The sequence below is a fragment of the Anticarsia gemmatalis genome, chromosome 30, assembly GCF_050436995.1.
Source record: "Anticarsia gemmatalis isolate Benzon Research Colony breed Stoneville strain chromosome 30, ilAntGemm2 primary, whole genome shotgun sequence".
NCBI classification, from domain to species: Eukaryota; Metazoa; Arthropoda; class Insecta; order Lepidoptera; family Erebidae; genus Anticarsia; species Anticarsia gemmatalis.
Window position 1 is genome coordinate 2,863,866 of NC_134774.1, and position 26,215 is coordinate 2,890,080.

The window sequence follows — 26,215 nt, forward strand, 5'->3', positions numbered from 1 at the left end:
GTGTGTTAGACAACTAAAGGATATTTAAATAAATAAAAATAAGTATTATAACTATTTTTGGACAACTCACACACGGTCATTTGATTCCGAACTAAGCAGAGCTTGTGTAATGGTAACCAAATAACTGATAAACATACTTATATACTTCTAAATACATACTTATATAGATAAATTGACAACCAGTTATTTATTTATTTTTAATTATCCTTTGACGGCATGGTTTAGGCTCATCTCTTTCATTACGAGAGAGCCTAACAGTGAGACAGTATAATTTATTTCATAATAAACATAAATAACACTTCATTAAAAGTATCTATTAATAACTATATTAAGAGCTGACGTCTTAATTACTTGAGTTGAAGTACTATGAAGTTGTTGAGTCATTTTCCTACAAGTTCTCACAATTATAACGACTTATGCCAGACGGTTTAGGCAGAGGTGCATGAAATAGCCACGTTTCGTTAACAATGTAGTTTCGTTAGTAATTAGTCCCATGTAATTGGGGTTTATTGCCATATTCTATACACGTCACCAAACTCCGGTTTACTATTGAGTTATGACCGATTCAACAAACAATAGCCCTAATCTGTCTGTACCCAGAATAAGACCTCGCGATAGTTCGCTTTAACTATCGCTTAAACCACAGAGTCAGATATTTAGATACTTGATAAACTCGTACGATTTGATAGGTTCAAATACCAGGACAAATATTGTGTGATGGGCACAGGTAGATGTTAGTTATGAGTGTAGGTATTATATGTAGTCTCTTAAAATTCGTTTGGTCAGGGATATCTCTAAATGCATCTCATAGAATAGAAACATTCAGGCATGTGATCTCGATATGCCCGAGTCACTGCATTAACTCCTTCTCCACACAGCTGCAGTGTCTCACAGTCCGTTTCCACCTATATCGCAGATTGTTATTTATTTAATCTGCATCCCTATTACTGTCCTAATTTCCTGTTGAACGTAGTATTCTCAAGGTGGGTTGTAAAACCATCAGCCAAACCTCTTATTATCAACCTGTTTTTGATTACGTAAATATGTTGAGACGACTTAACGTGGGATAAGTAGGTATAAAACAAAGAAAAAAGTTTTAAATAATATTTAATTTTATTTTATAATTGAAAAAATTATTAATTTCATAAAAAAAAACTGAATATTATAACGGCTGATCAGAGCAGAGCATGTGCCAAGTCGAGGCGCCATCTTGTATTCTGGATGACAAAATTATTATTTGACACATTAGTTTTTTGGCGGGACGCGAACGGGTCGAGTAAGGTCGTTTGAGAAAATATTCAGAAAATTCGTTTTAAATTAAGATCGGTGCTCTAAACCCGCTATTCGGTCAATATTTCCCTATATTCTTTGTGAAAACTGTGAAGTGATTTAATATAAGTAGTTTACATTATCGTGTTGTGAAAATGTGAACAAAGTGTTTTGTGCATCGCATTTTACCCTCATGTCGCCCGCTCACGACCATCCGTGAGCCCGTGAACAGCTATGACGGTGCCAACCAAGAGTATATACATAGGTATGTACGTTACTTGTATATAAGTATGTGTTATCAGGTGTCTGATTACAGTACAAGCACGAAAACTTGAAAAAAAGTGTTCTTATCGAATTCGATGCCAATTAGTATGGGAATTGAACATCTGAACACGAAATATTTCTGTTTACCTTCTAAGTTCCTGAATTCTTAAACCAACAGTTATTTTTAGAAATTTTTAGGTCATATTTTTTAATATGTAGAAAAGTAGAGAGAAAGTAGAAAACTAGTTCAAGTTTCTGGGGTCGCCAACTTTATCCACCAGCCGCCATTTTGTTGAAAGGGATTTGACTGGGGGACAAGAGAACTACCTACTACTGTCGAATGTTCGTGCTTGAGTTACCTACTAATATTTAAGTTTGTTATCAGACGAGAGTGTGAGTTATATGAACATAACGCACACATCCATACTTCCATACTAATATTATAAATGCGAAAGTAACTCTGTCTGTCTGTCTGTCTGTCTGTCTGTCTGTCTGTCTGTCTGCTACTCAATCACGCCTGAACTACTGAACCAATTTGCATGAAATTTGGTATGGAGATACTTTGATACCCGAGAAAAGACATAGGCTACTTTTTACCCCGGGAAAATGACGCATTTCCCGGGAAAATTCAGAAAATTCAACGAAGTCGCGATAAATCAATATTATCCTCTCAAGCGCCCGGCCACCGTGTCACGGTTGAATGTGCTACCCCCGTCAAGCGCCCCGCCACCGTGGTACGGCAAAACGATCTTACATTTAAAAAACGTAAAAACGAAATACTAAAACTATGTTTATCCCTTTCAAACATATTTGATATTGAAGCTGATGAAACGAGACGACGATCTAATGCACACACTTGAATAAGTGGTTGATATAGGCCAGAGAGCACCTTAAACAACATCTGACCCAACGACATGTTCCTATTAGACCAATATTGTAAATACTTTTTTTAACTAATTTTAAAGATTTGAGTATATTTTACAGTTGGATTTTAATGTCATTATTCATTAACTACACGATAAGACCTTCCGTCATATTATTTTTTATGCCTAAAAATATTTTTTAGACTTTCTTCAAACACATGCCTAAAGCACACAATATTCAGATTAAACCGACTATTGTACCGCCACTATCAAATATTATTTGTGGTTTATTTTTTCAATATATAGCAAATTTTATGTAGATTTCAAATATATAAGATATGACTAGGGTGTTAGTATCAAAATATGACGGAATCGGCGCTTAAACGCCAACCGCCAATTCAATTTCGCGCGCCATTTTTGGCCCGGACGCTTAACGGTATATTTCAATTTTGACGTTGGGCGCTCGAGAGGTTATAATGACATTGAATTAACAAAATTCCGTTGCCATGGCAACTGTTTTAATGGCGGATATGCGTTAGCGCGACTTCGTTATATTATGAGATATAAATAATTTTGAGAATATTTTTCGTGAAAAAAGCATATTTTATATCGTCACGCTACGACCAATAGGAGCAGAGTAGGTAACAATAGGTAAAGTGTTACAAAAACATGGAAAATTCTGACCCATTCTCTCTTATGTGACGCAAGCGAAGTTGCGCGGGTCAGCTAGTCCATACTAATATTATAAATGCGAAAGTAACTCTGTCTGTCTGTCTGTCTGTCTGTCTGTCTGCTACTCAATCACGCCTAAACTACTGACCCAATTTGCATGAAATTTGGTATGGAGATATTTTGATACCCGAGAAAGGACATAGGCTACTTTTTACCCCGAGAAAATGACGCATTTCCCGGGAAAATTCAGATGGCGAACGAAGTCGCGAATAATCAATATTATAATGACACTGAATTAACAAAATTCCGTTGTCATGGCAAATGTTTTAATGGCGGATATGCCTTAGCGCGATTTCGTTATATTAAGAGACTAGCTGACCCGCGCAACTTCGCTTGCGTCACTTAAGAGAATGGGTCAAAATTTTCCCCGTTTTTGTAACATTTTTCGTTGCTACTCCGCTCCTAATGACCGTAGCGTGATGTTATATAGCCTATAGCCTTCCTCGATAAATGGGCTAACTAACACTGAAAGATTTTTCCAAATCGGACCAGTAGTTCCCGAGATTAGCGCGTTCAAACAAACAAACAAACAAACAAACTCTTCAGCTTTATTATATTAGTATAGATGTAAATAATTTTGAGAATATTTTTCGTGAAAAAAAAAATTATTTTATATCATCACGCTACGACCAATAGAAGCAGAGTAACAGTAATAATGTTACAAAAACGTGGAAAATTCTGACCCATTCTCTCTTATTTGACGCAAGCGAAGTTGCGCGGGTCAGCTAGTAGGACATATTTTTGTTACGGATTTATAGAAACTACTTTTTTATGTATGTTCCCTAAATACTCGAAACGCGCGGACCGATTTTGTTTGAAATCGCCGCTTTTTTACTACTGAATAAAACAATGATTAATTATAATCTACCTACATACCTACCTATTTTTTTATATTATGGACGGCGCGGTGGGGTTTTCATTTTTATTTTATAGTAGGTATAGTTAGTACTCAACCTAGTGTCAAAGTAGTGTAAGTGTTTGTGGTGAACTGTTGTTATGTTAAACAACAAGCGTGACTTGTATCACGGCGACGCTCAGCTCAAACACTGCACCTACATCTATCAACTACAAGTTAACACACTGATCGTTTACCGACCAGTGAACGCTGCTAGCTATAAGCCCCTCTTGCATAGGAAAAGGCATAAAATCAATAATACAAAGTACATTTAATTATTTATTTTTATTAAATACTTATATTTAAATACATTGTAATACGTAAAATACTAGTATTCAGCCGCATTCGGTGAGACTGGAAGCAGACTTCAACATAATTGGAAGAAAGGCTAGACTGATTAATAGTATACTTTAAAAACTGAAATGATGACATAGAGAGATGGTTCGTAAGAAATTATCATAATAATATTGATTTCAAACCATCCATATCTTTAACTAGCGGCCCGCCCCGCCTTCGCCCGGTATAAACAGCTATTTTACAAAATAACTTTTACACATAAACCTTCCTCTTGAATAAGTCTAGCTTTTAAAAAACTTCATCAAATTCGAATGCGTAGTTTTAAAGATTTAAGCATACATACAGACATAGGGACAGCGGGAAACGACTTTGTTTTATACTATGTAGTGAAGTTACTTTATAATTTAACCAATGGGTAATAGTTAATTAGACATCAATGTGACTGTATAAATACAAATACTCGAGTATGTACGAGCCTATAGCTCTATTCATATAAAAAAGCGATATATTTACAATACCATATACAATTTTTTTTAGTAAGATCTCTCGTAATGAGAGAGTAGAGTCCATCACAGTGATCAAGTGACACTTTACATTACTACAACAACTGTTTAAACAACTCTCACACATGTAAGCTGTGAAATTCGCTTTAAATATAGTTTGGTTTAAGTTAATTCTGTAGTTGTATGTGTCGACTGCGTCACGTTACCGGGTCGCCGGCTAGTCTGTAAAAAGAAAAATGTATTAAACAATCATATTATACAATATCAGGACTACCTTTGTGGCGCGGTCAATAGTGTATGCGATTGTCGCGCAAGTGGTCTCGAGTTCGAAACCTGGGCGGGCTAAAAAGTATTTCCTGAGATTTACATTTAAGAATTTCTCTCGAGAAGATCCAGAGTTAGGAAGTTAGGGTCCATAGACCTTCGTGCCTCGGAGGGCTCGTGTCGCCGTCAGTCCTGCGCCTGACCTCTCACTGGTCGTGTCGGTTATCCATCCCACCGGACTATGAGAGTGATGTAATAGAGGGTGTACCTGTGTATTGTACACACTTGGACACTATAAACCAGTGGTACGCGGAAGTCAAAATGTGGTCCGCGAGAGTCTCAAAAATTTATAATTTTCAGGATGATTATTACACTTTATCTTTAATATACTTACATAGTGGTCCCGGCTTACAAGAATAATATAAAAGTGGTCCCAGACTAAGAAAAGGTTGGGAACTCCTGCTATAAACAAAGTCTATGTTTAAAATTTCAATGAATCCGCCATGGCCGGATATCGGCTAGAACATTCAGGGGTAATGATTTAATTCAATGTTACCTTGAGTTTGTTATGCACCAGTTTATTATGGTTATACAGAGCCGCCTCGTAGCCGAAAGTCGAAGGACACTGCGTACATGAGAACGGTCTTTCCCCGGTGTGAGACCGCATGTGACCTTCCAGAGTCTTTTTAGTCTGAAACAAAAAAAAATATTAATACACTCCCCAACCAACACTCGGCCAGCATGGAGGACTCAAGACCTAACCCCTCCCTCTTTTAGGAGGAGATCCTTGCCCCACAGTTAAACAGTGTTTTTTGCCTGTTCAGTGTCCCACTGCTGGGCAAAGGCTACCCCCCTTCCATTCCAAATCCCCCTATCGACGGCAAGATCCGACTAGTCCTTTTCAAACGCGTCCAAGTCATCCCGCCATCTCCGTTTCAACATTATTTACGAAAAAAGGTACATAGCCTGAGCATTTTAGCTCAACCTTTTACGAGTACGAGTTTAATAATTCTTCATTTACCCAGTCAACTACTCAATTCATGGCATGTCATTTTATAAAAGCAGAGGGGGGCATACATACCCCACTCTATTACTAGGTAATATAACGATGATGAAGTGGGGTATTTATGGAAGGGGTCTTGTCTGACCATTCAAAACAAGTTGTTTTACTTACAGTATAAGTCTTGCCGCATGTATGACACACATGGTTCCGCAGTGCTCGCGCGTTGCGATGTACCATGCGTATGTGGGTTCGAAGCACGGGCCGTGACGAACATGCCTGGGGACAGTTAATGTTAGAGTTATAGAGACTTCATACAAAAGGTCGAATGATTGCAATTCAACTTACGGATAAGTATTAAGTGTTACGCCTGGTTCTCACTTGTCAGACGTCGAATCCGAACATTAATCGTTTACGGTTAATCCAAACAGTTTATGATAAAAGTGAATAGCTTCATATAAAATGTTCTGCTACTAGAACCTTCGATTAATATTTGGATCCGACACCCGACAAGTGGGAACCGGCTTAGGTAACCTATCCGATAAATAAATGACAGCAAATGTTTGTAAATAATAGTCAAAATTTGTTAAGTATTTAGTGGTAAAATCATAAATACACATATTTTTGTCCTTACATTGCAAACTCTATGAGATCAAAATAAATCGGCAGATGACAACAGGTGATTGAAAGCCATCTTTTATTTTTCCTATGTAATACGAGCGAAGCCGGGGTGTGAAAACTAGAGTATAAAAGTGTATATTGTAATACTTACAAATTGACAGTCAGTGATGGTACATCGTATGGGGGTAGCTTTCAAATGTACAGCGAGATTGTGTTCTTCAAGTCGTGTCGCCTTTACAAATTTCTTGTCACACAGTTGACATGCGTATCTGAAAAATGAGAGGGAATAGAGTTTTAGTTAGAGTGGAGGGGTGGGAGAAGTTTGAGATTCGTGGGAGTGTGAGGAGGCTGATCTACAAGGAGGAGGGAGGTTATTGGGCAGTTGACTGTGTTAACGTAAAATTATTAAACTCGTACTCGTAAAAAGTTCATCTAAAATGCTGAGACTATGTAGCTTTACGTAAATAATGTTGAAATTATAATTAATACAGACTGAAACATTTTATTAGGCACTCATTTGATACCTACGAAAATATGACAAAGTGACGTCACTATATCGTATTTCTATACTAAAATGTATTTTTGACATTTCATAAAGTGTAGCTGATTTGACTGATAGACAATTACCCTATTGTTTGTGGAGATCATATATTGAGTTTGATATAGTTGGTTAACTAATAGTATCAAAGAGATGAAATATAAGAACTCACTTTAGTTTGGCGGGGTCGATGTGTTTGAGACTGTACTTCATGTGTTGTGTGTAAGACATGCGGTTCTTGAAGTTCATGTCGCACTGAAACATACAAACATATATACAGACATATAGCACTAAGTTAACCTTAATACTGCTAGGCAAGGGTCTCTCTACCTGTTGTTAGAATGAAGTTTCTAATAGACGTATGGACAATACCGTAGGCAAAAGTGTATAAAATACACCCACAGTTTGTCATTAACAAAGTTAGTCCCAAGTAATAGTTGGCCAGACTATTATTGCCTTGTACCTGACACATTATCTCCGGATTACTATTAACAATTATTAAAATGAATTAGAAAATACCAATAGCACTTTGTCGACCCGGGTTTTCCAACGCAAGACAGGCAATCGCTTAAACTACCCACCGCGCCATAAGAGGCAGACAGACAAACAGTCATAATTTTTATATTATTTATTTAACTGCACGTTTGGCGTAGTGATTAACGTGGTCACTTCGCAGCGTGTGATAGGTTCCAAATCCACCCGGGACAATTTTTTGTGTAATGAGCACGAGTATCTGTTCTGAGTCTGGTTGTCAATTTATCTGTACAAGTATGTATTTAGACGTATATAAGTATGTTTATCAGTTATTTGGTTACCATAGTACAAGCTCTGCTTAGTTTAGAATCAGATGACCGTGTGTGAGTGGTCGCGTACCATTTATTTACTTTATATTTACCTGATAGCAATATAAATGTGCGGATGCGTCGTGCGTCACCATGTGTACCTCCATGGCCTTCTTGAATAAAAACTTTTTATCACACCGAGGACACGAGTACTCCTTCACTCCTTTGTGTATACTGGAAATGAAGAAATAATTATTATTTACTTGCTTTTACCCGTGAATTCGTCCGCCACCTGAATTTTCCCATGGGATTGCGTCATTTTCCCGGGGTAGTTTAGGCATGATTGAGTAACCAACAGACAGACAGTTACTTTCGCATTTATAATATTAGTATGGATTATGATAGATGTAATTATTATGTATCGTATAATTAGTCGTGAACCGCCGTGAACCTAGTGTCGAAGTAGTGTAAGTGTACGTGGTGAACTGTTGTTATGTTAAACAACAAGCGTGACTTGTATCACGGAGACGCTCAGCTCAAACACTGCGCCTACATCTATGTTATATGAGACTTGCGTTATATCGCACATTTTAACTTTAGGCTACTATTGATAACATTCCATCAGAAATCGGAAACCAATTACTCTTTCCTGTTCTTTGAAAATCTAGATTTTATTAATTTCTCAGGCGTATATAGTCAGTCGTGGTCCCCGATGGTAAACGATCAGTGTGTTAAGTAACTTGTACATTACATAGATGTAGGTGCAGTGTTAGAGCTGAGCTTCCTGTTCTTTGAAAATCTAGATTTTATTAATTTCTAATGCGTTTATAGTCAGTTCTGGTCCCCGATTGTAAAAAATCAGTGTGTTAACTTGTACATCACATAGATGTAGGTGCAGTGTTTGAGCTGAGCGTCTCCGTGATACAAGTCACGCTTGTTGTTAAACATGACAACAGTTCAAAAGACTATGTTATGTTTATATCAGATACCTAAATAAGACATAGCCGAGTGGTATAAGTTGACACCTCCCACGCAAGTGGTCGCAGAACCGAGACAACACACCAATGACTTTTCGGAGTTATGTGTGTATTAAAAATAATTATCACATGCTCCAACGGTGAAGGAAAACATCGTGAGGAAACCTTGCATGCCTAAAATTTGTAGAATACATTTATTGAGGGCATGCAATGTCCCCAACCCGCACTTGGCCAGCGTGGTGGACTCAAGGCCTAACCCCTCCCTCATTACGGGAGGAGACCCTTGCTCAGCAGTGGGACTGTAATGGGTTAAATTTATTATTTATTTATTAAATAAGACATTATTATACGTAAATCTTTATATACTTACAATAAATGTGTTCTCAATGATGTTCGATCTCTGAAAGTCTTTCCACATAGATCGCATTTTTGCCTCTCTGCGTGATTTTTTATATGATTTCGTAGTTTACCTAGTGTTCTGAAATAAATAGATAAGCTCTTGTTACTTAGTTACGCTTACTGGTTGTTATTTTTAAGGTCAACTTTGTAAAAGGTCATAACAGGTAATTCAAGGTAACGCTCTTACGCACGGTTTCTGAGTACACTTAGCGGTAGTTTATCTATTCAATAGCGTTTTTTTGTATGAGTTTTAACGCTATTGAATAGATAAACTGCCGCTAAATGTACCTCAGAAACCGGGGGTTACAGGAGTAGTGCAGGGTTGTAAAAAATCACGTTTTTATATTCAGTATTTAAAGTGATATCCAAATTCTAAGAAAATACAATGGAAGCCGCGATCATCCAATATCAGATTTGTCACATACCAGACGATATTTTTACTGTTTAGATGAGAATTTTTAGTTTACATGCCGTTTAATACCCGTTTAGACACCAAAATAACAGAGGTATGATAAAAAAGATTAAGACTTTATGTGTTACAGTAAGTTTTAGGGTAGGGTAGAGTAATAAAAGAGCTAGACTAAGAAATAGGTGTAGCTAGCACAAAGTTCTTGAACATCCCGCGTTAGGGGGATAGAAAAAAAACCCGCTTAGCAATTGAATATTTGCATATCGCGGTAGTGTAACCACTTTAAAATTTAAAATATATTGAAAAACTTTAGAGCTTGTTTGTTTGAACTACTGATTCGAATTGAAAAAATATTTTTGTGTTGAATAGACCATTTTTCGAGGAAGTCTTTAGGCTATATAACATCACGCTGCAGCTATTAAAAGCGGAGTAGCAAAAAATATGACCCATTCTCTCTTATGTGACGCAAGCCAAGTTGCGCGGGTCAGCTAGTAATAAATATAACTGCATACTTACGGAGCAGAATGTCCACACACAGAGCAAGTATGTGTGGGGGGCGGCGCGCCGTGTGCCCTCGCGTAGTGGTCGGCCGCCACCGCCGCGCGGGACCACGTGTCGCCGCACAGGCAACAACGCCATCTAGTAGAGATAGAGAAAATCTAAATATATATATATGTTACTGTAAAAGCCCGAACTGTGGTAAATCCTAAGATTTTCCGGTAAAACCTAAGATTTACCAACTCTCAATGGTAAAAGTCCGAACAAGCCAGAGTTTAAAAACTATGTTACGATATATAAAAAAATCCTCCTTCATAACTATGTTTATAACTATTTCACGGTATAATTATATACTATGACATTGTTGTAAAGAAGGAGTTTTGGGCATAGCGACATGGGTAGGTTAGGTTAGAAGGCTAAGGTGGGAGCGAGCGAAGCGAAGCTCCCACCTTAGCTTTCGTGGTTATTTTTTTTCAACCACCCAGAAGGAGGAGCCCCGCGAAGCGGGGCTCCGGCGACATCTCGATATCATCAAGTGAATATAGGTAAAAGTTCGAAATAAAAGAATTGTTCGGACTTTTACCATAGCGAGTTGGTAAATCTTAGGTTATACCGGAAAATCTTAGGATTTACCACCGTTCGGGCTTTTACAGTAACATATATAACTCAAAGGTGACTGACTGACACAGTGATCTATCAACGCACAGCACAAACCACTGGACGGATCAGCAGGATGTTATGACGTAAGCATGTGCTAAAAAAGGATTTTGATCAATTCTACCGGGATGAGAATACAGCAGCAAAAACTGCTAAACCGCTTTTAATGATGTTTTTTATAAAATTGTGTAAATTTAACTGCGAAATTCTGACCGTCTGTAACCATTTCGATAAAATTAAGCAATGGAAATTTTATGTAGAAATTTTGTGTAAGTCTATGTACATACTTTATCAAAAAACAAATCCTCGCCCCTAATGAAAATAAAATCAATACAAATAAAACATATTATTTACCTAACGCGATGACGTCTCTTATGTGCACACAACGCGTGCGCGTCCCGGCATCGAACCTTGCACACATTGCACACCATATCCCCTGCCGACTGTAAACAAATATTATTTATTATTAGCAACACTATTGACTAAGAAGTCGAAGTTGAATGGGGTCAGGGGTCACCTAAGAGGTCATATTGGGGTCATACAACAAAGGCCAAGGTCACTTAGAGGTTACATTGAGGTTACGTTAACTGTACGAACGGCGCAGTAGTTAAAGTGGTTAAACCTCGCCGCAATAACCGTAGCGCCGCGTGTGGTGGGTTTAAATCCCATCCGGGACAAATATTTGTGTAATGAACACGAGTGTCTGTTCTGAGACAAGAATATAAGTATGTTTATCAGTGCTTTGGTTAACATAGTACAAGCTCTGCTTAGTTTGAAATCAAATGGCCGGGTGTAATTTGTCGAAAGTTATTTATTTATTTATTTACATAGGGTTCAATCAAAGATAATGTTGAGGTTACGTAGAAGTCATATGGGGGTCAATGTGTCTGAATTGTGCATGTGGTTATACTACCAGCCTAGCTTGGACTCCGCTAGGTGGCGCGGTTAAGTAAACACAGCTGTTGACAACTCCCGTATTTACTAGCCTCCTAAAAATTCATATTAGTGTTTTAAACAGATTTAACCTTGTTAAAATGGAGAAAGTGATTCGAACAATGTGTGTGAACGTTATCTACGAATAATCTGGACAGTGTTAAAAGTTAAAACGGACAATACCTATGAATCTTCATGGGACCGTGTATGACTTTTAGTGAACTTTGTGTGGATATAAACCAACAGTGCTGTAACTTTGATGATCTATCTTATTAAACAATATGCAAAAACTGTGAAGTGATACTATTTCGTGAACTATTTGACTTTATTATTTTTTTTTCCATTGTTCAGCGCCTCTTGCGTAATATTACCAGAAACTCATAATTCAAACTTTGGTCGTTACGTGAATAGTTGTGCAGCATAGAACGACAGAGACCGCCACTTTGTACTACAGTAACTGAGACTCGCTTTTAGCGCCATCTATTGTCGAATAGCCAAGCTTCTACACCATGGTGCAGATTTATAACTTCTAAAATTACATCTATAGAGGCCAGTAGTTTATTTGGTAGATCTATCAATGAGTAGCGGAACTAGCAGGACTCGAGGTTTAAATAACGCACAACTGTCCTGTCACAAGGTCTACAACAATAACACTTCATTCTTTCTACTTCGTACTGTGTCTGTCACACATAGCAACAAGCGCGCTGGACGTTTTACTCAGGGGTACAATTTGAATGTTTACTTTGAAATCTACCGGAGCGCGTTACGATGAGTTAGAAGAACACAATTATTTCATTCTGTGACAATCTATTAACTGATACATTATGGCTAATCAAACTACACCCGGATCGCCAAACAATTCGACTGATAATATTACACTAAGAAACCGATACAAGATAAATGTTAGCACTGAAAATTCTTTCCAAACATTGTCCGACAATGAAGACAACGAACTTTCATTCCTCACTACTATCAGCAAACAAAATCGAAGTTGCTGTGATGCTGAATCCACAGAACAAACTAGAATTGAAGAGTTAAATTCATTGATTGATATCCTTCGCGAAAAATTAGCATCGGTAGAACATAAATTGGAAAATGTGCTAATTGAGAACAATTCCCTCAAGAATATTATAAGTGAAAACGAAAAAAGATTCAGTAACAATTTGAAGACGCCACGTAATAATACGGCAAAAATAAGTCCTAATTCCAAAAATAAGCATCTAAACCAGACTTTAGTCAACTGTTCACCTCAAACAAAACAACAGTGCAATAAAGAATTTTACCAAAACTCTATTCAAATTGCAAATAAGACATCAACACCTATAAAATACCTTGTTCAAGACGCAAGCATGGACTTCAAATACAATAAACTACAAGCAAAGACAAATGAGCATGCCTACTCCACAACTTACATGAAAAATAATTTAAACGGACATAAAAAAATTGTGATTTTGGGAGGTAGACAGTGCAATGGTTTAGCTTCGGAATTATCACGATCAAGAATTAATAATAATTATGAAAAATACTCTGTGGAGAGCTACACATTCCCAGGAGCACCGATAGGAGTACTATCTAACTTTTGCGAATCTCTTGAACTCAGTAAGCAAGACAAACTAGTACTTTGCGCTGGTGAGGAAGACAAAGACCCACAGAAACTGTCACATGAGCTGTACTATATAATTAAGAACACAAAAGCATCAGTTATACTACTGTCTGTCTGCAAAAATTCTCATCTTAACGAAAAACATCTTAATAATTTAATAAATTGTGTATCAAATAAGTTTCAAAATTGTCATTATATTAAGTCAAGAGCTTACACAAATAAATTTCAATACATAAGAGATATTAGCTCAAAAATAAATCTAGCCATAGATACAATTGATTACAATACTAAGTTCATACCGCAACGAAAAAAAGTTCTTTTTACTCCAAATAAAATAAGTTTTAATAGTAATTGTAAAGAACAGTCGAATAAAAAGCGTATTTTACAACAAAAACCATCACAGATTACTTTTATCCGGTAAAAGAAACGGTTAATACACCTGATATACCTCTAAATTATACCAATATAACACATGAACGAAATAATAGTTTTTTTCGTCTATAACTATATTCACATAATGCATCAGAATATAGCCGGCTTAATTAACAAATCCGACATGCTAGCTGTACAACTAGATGAGCTCTCATGTTTAAACAAAACAGTCGATGTTTTATGTATTTCAGAACATAACATGACATCTTCTGATCAAAAATTACTTACATTATCGAATTACAATTTAGCTGACAGTTACTGTAGAGATAATAGAAAGGGTGGAACATGTATATTAGTCAGAAGTATTCACGACTACGAAGTTTTGCCAGAAATCAAACAATTTTCTAAAACAAATGTTTTTGAATTTTGCGGTATAAGACTTACTCAACATGATATTATTATCATATGTATATACAGAGTCCCGAAAAATTTACATAAAAAACTATACCTAGATCTCTTTTTCGATACGTTAGAAAATTTACTACATCATATTGTAAGCAAAAAAAAGAATAATAATATAGTTCTTTGCGGAGATTTTAACATAAACCTTTTAAATGAGGATGACAACACAAAAACTTTCCGTAACCTAATTGCCGGATTCAATTTAAAAATACTTATTCAAACACCCACTCGTCTGGGTAGTGGCACCTGTATAGACAATATCATTCACAATAACCGTAAAAATGTAGGTGAAGTAATTGAGACTGCCCTTTCTGATCATACCGCTCAGATATTAAAATATAACGTAAAAAAAACCTGTTCCATCCATTCATGGAAAAAGGAAGTTAGAGATTTTTCACCAGAATATGTGGGAAAATTTATAGAGTGTATAAAAAGTTTAACATTTTATGAAATTTACAAACTAACTGATCCAAATTTAGCCTACGACTCTTTTTTGAACACCTTTAAACTTTTTTACGACCTCTGCTTCCCTAAAAAACTAATAACAAAAACTCTAATTAAAAAACAAAAATGGTTATCTCGAGGGATTAAAGCGTGTAGTAGAAAAAAACGCAAGCTATTGTGGCAATATTGCAAAATAAAAAACAAAATAAATAAAGAACATTACACGTCGTATACAGCCAGATACAAAAAAATAATACAGTTAACTAAGTACGCTCAGAATAATCATTTTATCAAAACTTCTAACAACAAAAGTAAAGCCACTTGGACAATTATTAACAATAATAAATCAGATCTTCCTAATGAACCAATATCAAAAATTATCCACAATGATGTCGAAATAACTAACACAATAGATATTTGTAACACATTCAATGATTTTTATGTAGACAGACTCACTATACCTTGTAATAATAGAATACCACCTATAGACCGTCTCCCAGACACGCTATTTTTTAAGCCAAGCACGCCAGAAGAAGTATCTAAAAATATACAGTCACTAAAAAACACAAACTCTACAGGAACCGACGATTTAACCACAAACATAATAAAGAAAGTACATAACGTAATTAATCAGCCACTATCACATATAATAAACCTATGTTTCGAGAAAGGGGTTTTCCCAACTGCATTAAAAACTTCTATCATTAAACCACTATATAAGAAAGGGGATAGAACTGAAGTACAAAACTACCGGCCTGTTGCGTTAATACCAATCTTCTCAAAAATTATAGAAAAAAGTATACACTCCCGTCTATATAACTTTCTCGAAAACAAAAACATTCTAATCAATGAGCAAAACGGTTTCAGAAAGAATAAATCGACTAATTTAGCCATATTTAACTTCCTCCAAAAAGTTATGGATAGTGTAGACAATAGGATACCGATTTGCGCGCTTTATATGGATATGACGAAAGCTTTCGATTATGTCGATCATAATATACTTCTCGATAAGTTAGAAAGATATGGCGTACGCGGTACATGCTTGGATCTACTATCATCATATGTAAGCGGTCGACAACAATACACTGAAATAACCAATGTAGTCACTGAAACCAAACAAGAACATAGATATTGCTCACAAGTCAGAGAAGTAAAATATGGAGTCCCACAGGGAAGCGTCTTAGGACCCTTGCTTTTTTTAGTCTATATAAATGACCTTCCTAAAAACTTAAGTCATCCTACTATACTGTTTGCTGATGATAGCACAATTATTATTAAATCTGACAAGAAATTTAGTCACGAAGAAGAGATTAATAAAGCTTTAACACAAACTGTAGAATGGCTAGAGTCAAATAATCTCCATATTAATTTAGGAAAAACACATTTGATGCATTTCTATCAACGACGAATACCTCAAGAATTAAACATAAATCATAATGGGACAATAGTTACACAGAAAGATAATATAAAGTTTCTAGGATTAACAATTGATAGTAAATTAAATTGGAAAGCACATGTAGAGGCAACATGTGCAAAAATAAATAGTTTTTCTTATGCTCTGTATAAACTATCTCGGGTTGCAAATCGTGATACAGTACTAATAGCCTACCACAGTTATGTAGTATCAATATTGAGATATGGATTGATTTTTTGGGGTAACTCAATAGACAGAGATCGTCTATTTATAATACAAAAGAAGTGCATACGCGCTATTTGCAGCTTACACCCCAGGGACAGCTGCAAACCACATTTCCAATCTTTAAATTTGTTAACATTGCCATGTTTGTATATATACGAAGTTGCTGTTTTTATTAAAATGAACAATCATTTATTTAAATTTAAACCTCCAGCTGATTCAAGATTAAGAAAAAGAGTAAATAATATTTTGGAACTCGAATCAGCTAATACAGCTCTTTTCCGCAAAAGTATTTTTGTGATGGCTCCCCAGATATATAATAGAATACCACAAAATATAAGAAACTTAAATATTATGGAGTTTAAAAAAGAACTTAAATTATTCCTAATTAAAAAATGCTATTATAGTACCAATGAATATATGACTGATGACGAATTACTATGTTCCTATGTAATAAATAAGTAAGTTAATATTTAAAATATTTGTCAGTATTAATTAGGTTAGTGTTGTAGTGCAATAACTGTATTGTATAATAAATAACCTTAGATGTAAGTAGACACTAAGTAAAACACATTTGTATATCCATTAGGATACTATGTAGCGGCCTTATTTATATATAACACCTTTTGTAAAATACCTACATGGACAAATAAACGATTTGATTTGATTTGATTTGATTTGGTCACGAGGGGGTCTTATACTCACAGGATCATGTTTCCTCATATGGTTGTGCAGCTTGAAGCTGTGGTTGAAGCCGACCGCGCACTCGTAGCAGCGGTACTCGTGGCGTGTGAACACTACACTCGACAGAGCCGCCTCGCGTTCTGCTTGCACCTACAAATGTAACGCGACTTAGATTTGAGTGACTCGACTTTGGTGAGACTCGATCAATGTGTGTTAAACTCGATTTTTGTGAGTGCTCATTCACGTTGACTCGCGGGCGCGGTGGCGGGCGCGGTCGCGAAATATCAAACATATGGCGATGTACCGAAGTGTTCACGTACAAACCGTTCGCGCGGTCTAAGTCGCGGGCGAGCTAGCGGCGTCGCGCGCGGCCCGCGTGGCGCGCTCGCGCCAATATCAAACAAGTGAAGATGTTCGTGTGTGTTCACGTCGAACTAGCGGTGGCGGGCGCGATCCACTCGCGACGTCAAGTAAGATCAACCAGTTTGAGCCAGTTTGAGCCAAACGCCCGCCTGGCGGCCAACGTGAACACAAATCGCCACGTCCCCGCGACCGCGCCCGCCACCGCGCCCGCGAGTTCCAACGTGAACAAGCACTGAGACTGTCGATATTTTTATGACTCGATTTCTTATCACTCGGTTGCCAGAAAGAGTGTCCAGGAGTTTGTTGGCAGCCCTTCTCATTGGCGCTACCTTCCGAAATGGCGGTGAATTCTCTCTGTGTATCATTGACTACCATAAGTGTCAGCATTTGACCTAAATGAATAAATGATTTTATTATGTAGTCACTAGCTAACTCGCGCAACTTCGCTTGCGTCACATAAGAGAGAATGGGTCATAATTTTCCCCGCTTTTGTAACATTTTTTACTGGTACTCTGCTCCTATTGGTCGTAGCGTGATGATATATAGCCTATAGCCTTCCTCGATAAATGGACTATCTAATACTGAAAGAATTTTACAAATCGGACCAGTAGTTCCTGAGATTAGCGCGTTCTTGAACTTGAATAGATGTGATAGTATTTACCTCTTCCCAACTCAACACGACCATCTCTAACTTTCCTTCAGGCACATTCAATTGTTGCAGTTTCTTAGCAACTCGAGCATTTGTCACCACACCGGCTGGCTTCTCACGTTTACCGCGCTTCAGTTCTGTACCTTCTGCTAACAACACAAACAAAAAATTAACCCTCTTAGGTTAGGTTGTCTGGGCTTTTTCCGCACTTAGCCTCCTAATTGGGCCTTTGTGCGTGTAGCTACCCTCTTATTCATAGAAATATATGAAGTTATGAAAGCCTTATAAAGTGTTTTGTTCCTTTCACTCCTTAGCGAAATGAAAAAGAGAAAACATATTATAGTAGCTTTTTAGCTAAAATAGGTTTATAGTGTGTTTATGAATAAGAGGGTAAGTCTTTTGACTGCCTCCGTTGTGCAGTGGTTAAGGTAACCACGCCGCTACCATTGCGTCGGGAGGTCGTGGGTTTGATTCCCACACGGAACAATTATTTGTGTGATCCACAAATAGTTGTTTCGGGTCTAGTTGTACTTTGTGTTCGTTGTTTGTATGTTTGTAAAAGTCCACACAACGCAAGAGCAATTCTTAGTGCGGGAGTTAAATCGGATCAGTAGTTCCTGAGATTAGCGCGTTCAAACAAACAAACGAACTCTTCAACTTTAAAATATTAGTATAGATTAGTCTAGATAATAATGTAGAATGTATTAAGAAACTCACCAATCTTCTTCTTCTGTTTCCCTTCTCTTTCAGTCTTAACTCTCTTCTTAATATTAAGAGGTTCATCGTCGGAATCATTGAATTCTGCTTGCTTCTTTTTACTTCTTTTCCTTATCTTCTCCTCTTTTCTTTCCTTCTGTGTTGACACTTCCTAGAAGTAGAAAAATATATATTTTAAATCTAATACTAATCTTCTTTTGAGCCCGTCGCTTAATTAGCAAATACCAACAGTGCGGTAGTGGTTGTTTCGTGGATGGATGACCGTATTATAAATTCCGAGTTCCTCTGTGTTTCAGAAGGCACGTTAAATTGTGGGTCCCGGCTGTCAATTTCAAAGACCTTTGACAGTCGTTAACAGTAGTCTTCTGACTACTCTTCTTCCAAGCAGTTCGTTCGTTCAGTCAGAAGACTACTGTTAACGACTTGCTGTTAACGAACTGCTTGGAAGAAGAAAATCTAGCCAGTCATATCAGCCTATCCTTTCTTCCAACTATGTTGGAGTCGGCATCCAGTCTCACCTAATGCAGAGTACCAGTATTTCACATGGAGCGACTGTCTATCTGACCTCCACAACACAGTTACCTGGGTTATAACATGATACCCTTCGGTAAGACTGGTTGTCAGTCTTGTATTTAATCACGTCATAAAAAAAAATGTTAAATGGTCAGGTACTTACTTGTTCATTCTGATCTTCAGTATCTAAGTCATCCAAATAATCATCATATACTGCATCCTCTTCTATCTTTATAAAAGTTATATCTGTCTCTTTCTTTCTATCATTTGTTCGTGGGGTCTTTTCGACCTCGTACGAGTCTTGCAAATTCGTGTGGATCAGATTCTCCAACTTTTCTTGTCCAGAGCATTTAGTTTTTATTTGGGGTACTTCTTGATTGGTCGAAAAAAATTCCGGTTTGTCGTACAAAGTCGAATCGACCCTTTTTTCTACATGTTTAGGGGTCGAATCGGCCTCGTAAATGAATTCTTCGGAATGTGTTATGTTAATTTGGACTTCATTTTTGACGATAGATAAGGTTGATAAGCCATTTATTTTCTCTGGGTTCAACTGAAAATTATAGTACAAAATCTCACGTCGAATTATTTAAAACTTTATCCTTTTTTAATTTGGGTGCAAATAGGAAAATGAGATGTATTGAATGAAATTGATTATGAAGGAATTGCTCAGCAGTAGTAAATAGTATTTTAAAGGCTTCCTTTTCTACTACGCTGAACCGGTCGTGTAAGTTCCCTTGCACCGTAGGTTATGTATTACATAGAACAATGTGACAATGCACGTTACCGTCGCCGTGCACGGTCACATACAACATCGTTTATATATGTTCGTATGTAAGATTAATATCAGTGTAGGAAGAAATTAAGCATTATTCTACACACAAACATTAAAAGCAAAATAAAAAGGAGCATGTATTTAAAGTTATTGTCCACTGCTGCCATCAAATGAACGACCTCAAAAACAAGCAATAGCTCATATACCTAGCTACCTACGTACTTATACTCTAAAGTATAGGTTGCCAAAATGGGTGATACCGCCTTATAATGGGCGCTGAAGCATTTCGTTAGGCGCGGTAGTGAGTCCAAAGAAAAATTATAAATAACAAAAATACATAGAATTTATATCAATATTCTAATAAAATTTATTATTTCTAGAAAAGGAGCCGGTAGTCCAAAAAGGTTGGGAGTTCTAGAGTCTAGCGTGAGTGTAGAGTCTAGGCTCTCACTCTAAACACACTCTAAATCGTGCATGCCAAGGCTTTCTATTAAGTTGTCGGACTATAACTTTGAGTAATAATTTCGTTTTCATTGACTTCGCAGTGGCGGCAACAGTGGACAGACTGTGTAAGTGTTATTGTTTAGTGCAGGGGTTCCCAACCTTTTCTTAGTCCGGGACCATTTTTATATTATTCTTGTTATCAGGGACCACTATGTTAGTATATTAAAGATAAAGTGTATTAAAATTCATGAAAATTATAAATTTTAAAGTCATTCGCGGACCACATTTTGAATTCCACGGACCACATTTTGACTTCCACGGACCACTGGTGGTCCGCGAACCACCGGTTGGGAACCACTGGTTTAGTGTAACGTAGTACTTATGTCAGAGTGATGGTAAAGTTCTTAAATAGTATGAGAATAGTAATATGTAAGGATTTATAACAAAACCCCGCAACACTACGCGTATTCATAATATTTAGAATGATGTGAAATTAGAACCCTACCCGGGACAAATTTAATACTTATGTGATGATGATTGATGTATTCAATGTGAACGTAACTTAACTAAAATGTATTACGTATGTGTTATAAGTTGTTAGTTAGGCTTGCTACACACTATTCGGATCGGCAAACCGAATCAGCGTTGTCGAGCGGTATTTTCCCAAAGATTCATCTAATATATAAAATTCTCGCGTCACAGTTTTCGTTACCGTACTCCTCCGAAACGGCTTGACTGATTCTTATGAAATTTTGTGAGCATATTGAGTAGGACTGAGAATCGGCCAACATCTATTTTTCATGCCCCTAAGTGACACTTTTTTTTTAATTTTTATGGCAAAACAACGTTTGCCGGGTCAGCTAGTTTTCACATATTATTCGGTTTTGCTATATCGATTCATGCCGAACAGAATATGTGTATAGCCAGCCTTACAGGACATGCTATGTACAGTTTGGAATCAGATGACCGTGTGTGAGTTGTACAAATAGTTGTAATAAAATGCAACATAAAAGGTACACACACAAAAGCTACATCGAGTGTACATTCAGATTTAAGACAAATGTCTTATTTTGATAACAATCTTAGCTTCTAACCAACAGAAAAAGGTATTCGCTAGGAATACTGTAAAGTATAAAAAATTATAAATTAATTAAAACTTTTTTCGTCTTCTATATTTTTGACAATCATAAGACCTAACCCTTCCTCATTTGGGAGGCGACCCTTGCCCAGCAGTGATACTACTGGGTTAAAAAATGACTGTATTTCACCATAATTAATACATAATTTGGTAACCAGAATTTATTTGTTTATTTTTAAACTTTTTATACAGAGCTCTATAAAGGCCGATTTAATGCCAGGGGCATTTTCTGCCAGTCTAGTATTCTAGCCTAGGCCAGCTCATTCCATAGCCCTACTTTACGAACTGGTGATTTATTCGCCTCCTATATTTTTGACAAACACAAGTGTCCTTTTTTGACCTAATCTATATAAAATAAAAATCATTAAAATGTACGTACGTGCATAACTTTTGAATAAATGAACTAAATTGCATAATTCGTTTAATTAATATGTTTGTAACTGGCGGGACAAGGTTTGCATGTATCCGGACGAAGGCGAAGTTAAATAAATGATTTGTAAATACGATTGTTAACAAAACAAGACATTTATGAACAGTTAACCACTTACACTCGGTCATTCCTCCAGCGTGAGCTCGTGGGAGACGAGCAGCGTCAGAGCGATGTCTCTTACCATGTATTTGATCAGGGCGTCGTGCGCGGCCGCACACCGCCGCCTGAAGCACAGGAACCGTTGTATCTGACCTACGCACTCCCAGCAGAGCATTAGAGGTCCTGGCTCGTGGAGCTGCAAGTAAATAAAAATATTTAAAACTAGCTGACCCGCGCAACTTCACTTGCGTCACATAAGAGAGAATGCGTCAAAAATGTTCCCCGTTTTTGTAACATTTTTTACTGGTACTCTGCTCCTATTGGTCGTAGCGTGATGATATGATATGATAGGCACAATAGCGTATATATAGCCTTCCTTGATAAATGGGCTATCTAACACTGAAAGAATTTTTCAAATCGGACCAGTAGTTCCTGAGATTATTCAAACGCAGCGCATTCAAACAAACAAACAAACTCTTCAGCTTTATAATATTAGTATAGATTAAAGAGTGTCCAGAAGTTTGTTGGAAGCTATTCTCATAGGCCCTACCTTCCGAACTGGCGGTAAATTCACTCTCTGTATCAGTGACTATCATAAGTGTCAGCATTTGACCTATATGAATAAATGATTTGATTTAGTAATATCCTTTCAACAGCACATTTGGAGTAAAGTAAAGGGTGTGTAAGGCATTTGGGACAGGAAGTAATTTTTTCACAAAATTTTCTGTACATATACATATGTACTGTAAATATCTGTCAAACCCTACATAGAAGGCTCTTTATCCATTCAGTTTCACCATGTGCATTATGTAGACAGAATTCCTTTCACATTTATAGCTATTAGAAGGAATTTATAAAATAAGTAATATAAATTAATATCCTCTCGAGCGCCCAACGTCAAAATTCAAATATACCGTTAAGCGTCCAGGCCAAAAATGGCGCGCGAAATTGAATTGGCGGTTGGCGTTTAAGCGCCGATTCCGTCATATTTTGATACTAACACCCTAGTCATACCTTATATATTTGAAATCTACATAAAATTTGCTATATAATAAAAAAATAAACCACAAATAATATTTGATAGTGGTGGTACAATAGTCGGTTTAATCTGAATATTGTGTGCTTTAGGCATGTGTTTGAAGAAAGTCTAAAAAATATTTTTAGGCATAAAAAATAATATGACGGAAGGTCTTATCGTGTAGTTAATGAATAATGACATTAAAATCCAACTGTAAAATATACTCAACTCTTTAAAATTAGTTAAAAAAAGTATTTACAATATTGGTCATAAAGGAACATGTCGTTGGGTCAGATGTTGTTTAAGGTGCTCTTTGGCCTATATCAACCACTTATTCAAGTGTGTGCATTAGATCGTCGTCTCGTTTCATCAGCTTCAATGTCAAATATGTTTGAAAGGGATAAACATAGTTTTAGCATTTAATTTCTACGTTTTTTTAATGTAAGATCGTTTTGCCGTACCACGGTGGCGGGGCGCTTGACGGGGGTAGAACATTCAACCGTGACACGGTGGCCGGGCTCTTGAGAGGATATAAACCATTAATGTCCCTGCTGGGCAAGGGTCTCCTTCCTTAATAAGGGAAGGGTTTTGGAGTGAGTCTGCCATACTGGCCAATTGCGGGTTCTTAAAGGTAGGTATCAACTGTGTTAAAGAACTCTCAGGCATGCAAGGTTTCCTCACGATGTTTTTCTTCACCGTTGTAACCAGTGAAAATTAGTTCTAATACACACATAACTTTGAAAAGTCATTGGTGTGTTGCCTCGGGTCCAAACCTGCGACCACTTGCGTGGAAGATACCAACTTATACCTCTCGTCTTTCACTGCTCATTTAGGAATTTTATTAATTAAATTATTTAAAAACCATACTTACTTTTTCATGTACTATGCTACAGTAAACTTTTCTTATTTCATCATTAGTTATGATGGCCAGTATTCGATCTCGGCTTCTACTTAAACAACCTTCGCACAGGCTCACAGGGAAATCTTTAATAACAGGACTTTCTTCCTCCATTATTAATACAATCACTAATATATATATTGTTATAATAATCACTAAAACATAATAATATTACAAATAAACTAGACTGTTTGTTTTTTTACCACTGACGTTTCGTCAGTTCGGTGTTGCCAATTGTATGGTAGAGTTACCATCTCTTATAAATATTTGTCGCTAAAGCTTAAATCAGAAAATTCTAAATAAGTACCTTCATAAATTCTAACGTACATAGTGTGAAAGTCTCTGTGAAAAATAACTGCGCAGTAGTTTAGGTCGCCACGCCGCTATCAATGCATCAGGAGGTCGTGGGTTTGATAAAGTTTGATTCCCACACAGAACAATGATTTGTGCGATCCACAAATAATTGTTCCGGGTTTGGTTATACTTTGTGTCCGTCGTTTGTATGTTTGTAAAAGTCCTCTCGACACAAGAGCAATTCTTAATGCGAGAGTAAATAAAATAAAAATAAAAATAAAAAAGCCTTTTTATTCCCAGATAGAAAAAATACATGCAGATATAAATAATTACAGTTTTGTAGGTAAGATATTTTTGAACTGATGTTATCAGAGAAAAGTTATAACAAAATAAGTTAGCAAATGTTCTATTTGTACAAAATAAATACCTCTTTATAATAAAAAAATAATACTCTTAAAAAATTCTGTGTCTATCCTAAAATTCTTAAAATAACTTAGTGTATTAATCTGGAACCCCTCCTCGGGTGAAGGCCTCCTCCAAAGATTTCCAGTGTTCTCTATTTTGTGCTTTTTGTAACCAATCTGGGCCAGCTATCTTGGTTATTTCGTCATGCCATCTTGTTAGTGGTCTGCCTCTGTGGCGTTTGCCTGATGGACCGGGCCACCTTGTCACCCTCTTTGCCCATCTCTTGTCTTGCATTCGTGTTGCATGTCCTGCCCATTTCCATTTAAGTTTCATGGAGTAGTTTAAAATGTCTGTAGCTTTTGTTGTTTGTCTAATTTTGGTATGTCTGATTTTTTGTATCTTTCTTATATTGAGCATACTGCGTTCCATACTTCTTTGACATGTAGTTAGTTTGTGCCTTATCTTTGTAGTATACTTCCAGGTTTGACAACCATAAGTTACACATGGTAAGATACATGAAGACATGACTTTTGTTTTTAAATTTACTGGCATGTTGCTCTTAAATACTTCCTTAAGACTCCAATATTTATTCCAACCGAGTTGTATCCGCCGTTCTACTTCTTGTTCATTTCTTTTCCTATTAATAATAATAATGCGAGAGTAAGGTTTTAAAAAATAAACTTTATCATATCACAAATATAGATTTGTGATATGATAAAGTTTATGATAAAGTTTAGGGCTTTTTTCCCAAATTCCAGGGATAGCCCTGGAATTTGGGAAAAAAGCCCTAAATTGGGAACCCTTCCTTATTTCTCTGGATCAATAATTAACACAGAGTGTGCTGTTTAATCGAGTTCTTTGACATTTACCTTTTTAGTCGAATTTGTTACTATCATTCGAAAACTTAGTAGAGAACCTTTGTGTGCAAGGGTTAACTAGTATTTCCTAAAAGGAGGAGCTCGAGGCTTTGTCAACAATAGCCGCGTGGACAGATTTCTGAGGTTAAGCTACCCTTGCCGAGGTTGTTCTGTGGATGGGTGACCATCTTATACATCGAGTTCCTCCGTGTTTCGGAAGACACGTTAAATTGTGGGTCCCGGCTGTAATTTTGAAAGATCTTTGACAGTCGTTAACAGTAGTCAGAAGCTTGAAAGTCTGATAACCAGTCTTACCGAAAGGTATCGTGTTATATCCCAGATAACTGTGTTGTGGAGGTATTCGTTACTGTCCCACTGCCAGGCAAGAGTCTCCTCCCGAACGAGGGAGGGATTTGGCCTCGAGTCCATCACGCTCGCCACTCGCGGGGTAAAGACTTTACATGCTCTCAAGAAATGTATTGCAAAAACTTTTCTGTAGCAATTTTTCATTACGAT

General features: G+C 36.8%; 1 protein-coding gene across 2 annotated transcripts; it reads right to left on the reverse strand.

Annotated features, from left to right (window-relative positions):
- Positions 1 to 4,298: 4,298 nt before the first annotated feature.
- On the reverse strand, positions 4,299 to 24,368 carry LOC142985577 (uncharacterized). 2 transcript variants are annotated; one of them, XM_076133828.1, is made up of 15 exons: positions 24,117 to 24,368; positions 22,310 to 22,423; positions 19,508 to 19,894; positions 18,832 to 18,982; positions 18,127 to 18,260; positions 17,124 to 17,252; positions 11,323 to 11,411; positions 10,330 to 10,452; positions 9,376 to 9,483; positions 8,142 to 8,262; positions 7,419 to 7,501; positions 6,860 to 6,977; positions 6,262 to 6,366; positions 5,644 to 5,778; positions 4,299 to 5,045 (listed from the first exon to the last, which is right to left on the reverse strand). In XM_076133828.1, exons 1-15 carry the CDS (start codon positions 24,255 to 24,257, stop codon positions 4,986 to 4,988), a joined length of 1,998 nt encoding a protein of 665 aa, XP_075989943.1. In that variant the 5' UTR covers positions 24,258 to 24,368; the 3' UTR covers positions 4,299 to 4,985. The 2 variants fall into 2 exon arrangements, with proteins under 2 accessions (XP_075989943.1, XP_075989942.1); XM_076133827.1 differs by having other exon boundaries at positions 18,127 to 18,263.
- Positions 24,369 to 26,215: the final 1,847 nt, after the last annotated feature.

Excerpts from the sequence above, each read along its gene's own strand:
- LOC142985577 (XM_076133827.1), bottom strand. The coding sequence starts at position 24,257 with ATGGAGGAAGAAAGTCCTGTTATTAAAGATTTCCCTGTGAGCCTGTGC. Across the intron at positions 17,253-18,126 it reads TCGTGTTGAGTTGGGAAGAG|GTGCAAGCAGAACGCGAGGC; the intron begins GTAAATACTATC and ends TTACATTTGTAG. Across the intron at positions 8,263-9,375 it reads TCATTGAGAACACATTTATT|TATACACAAAGGAGTGAAGG; the intron begins GTAAGTATATAA and ends CTTCATTTCCAG.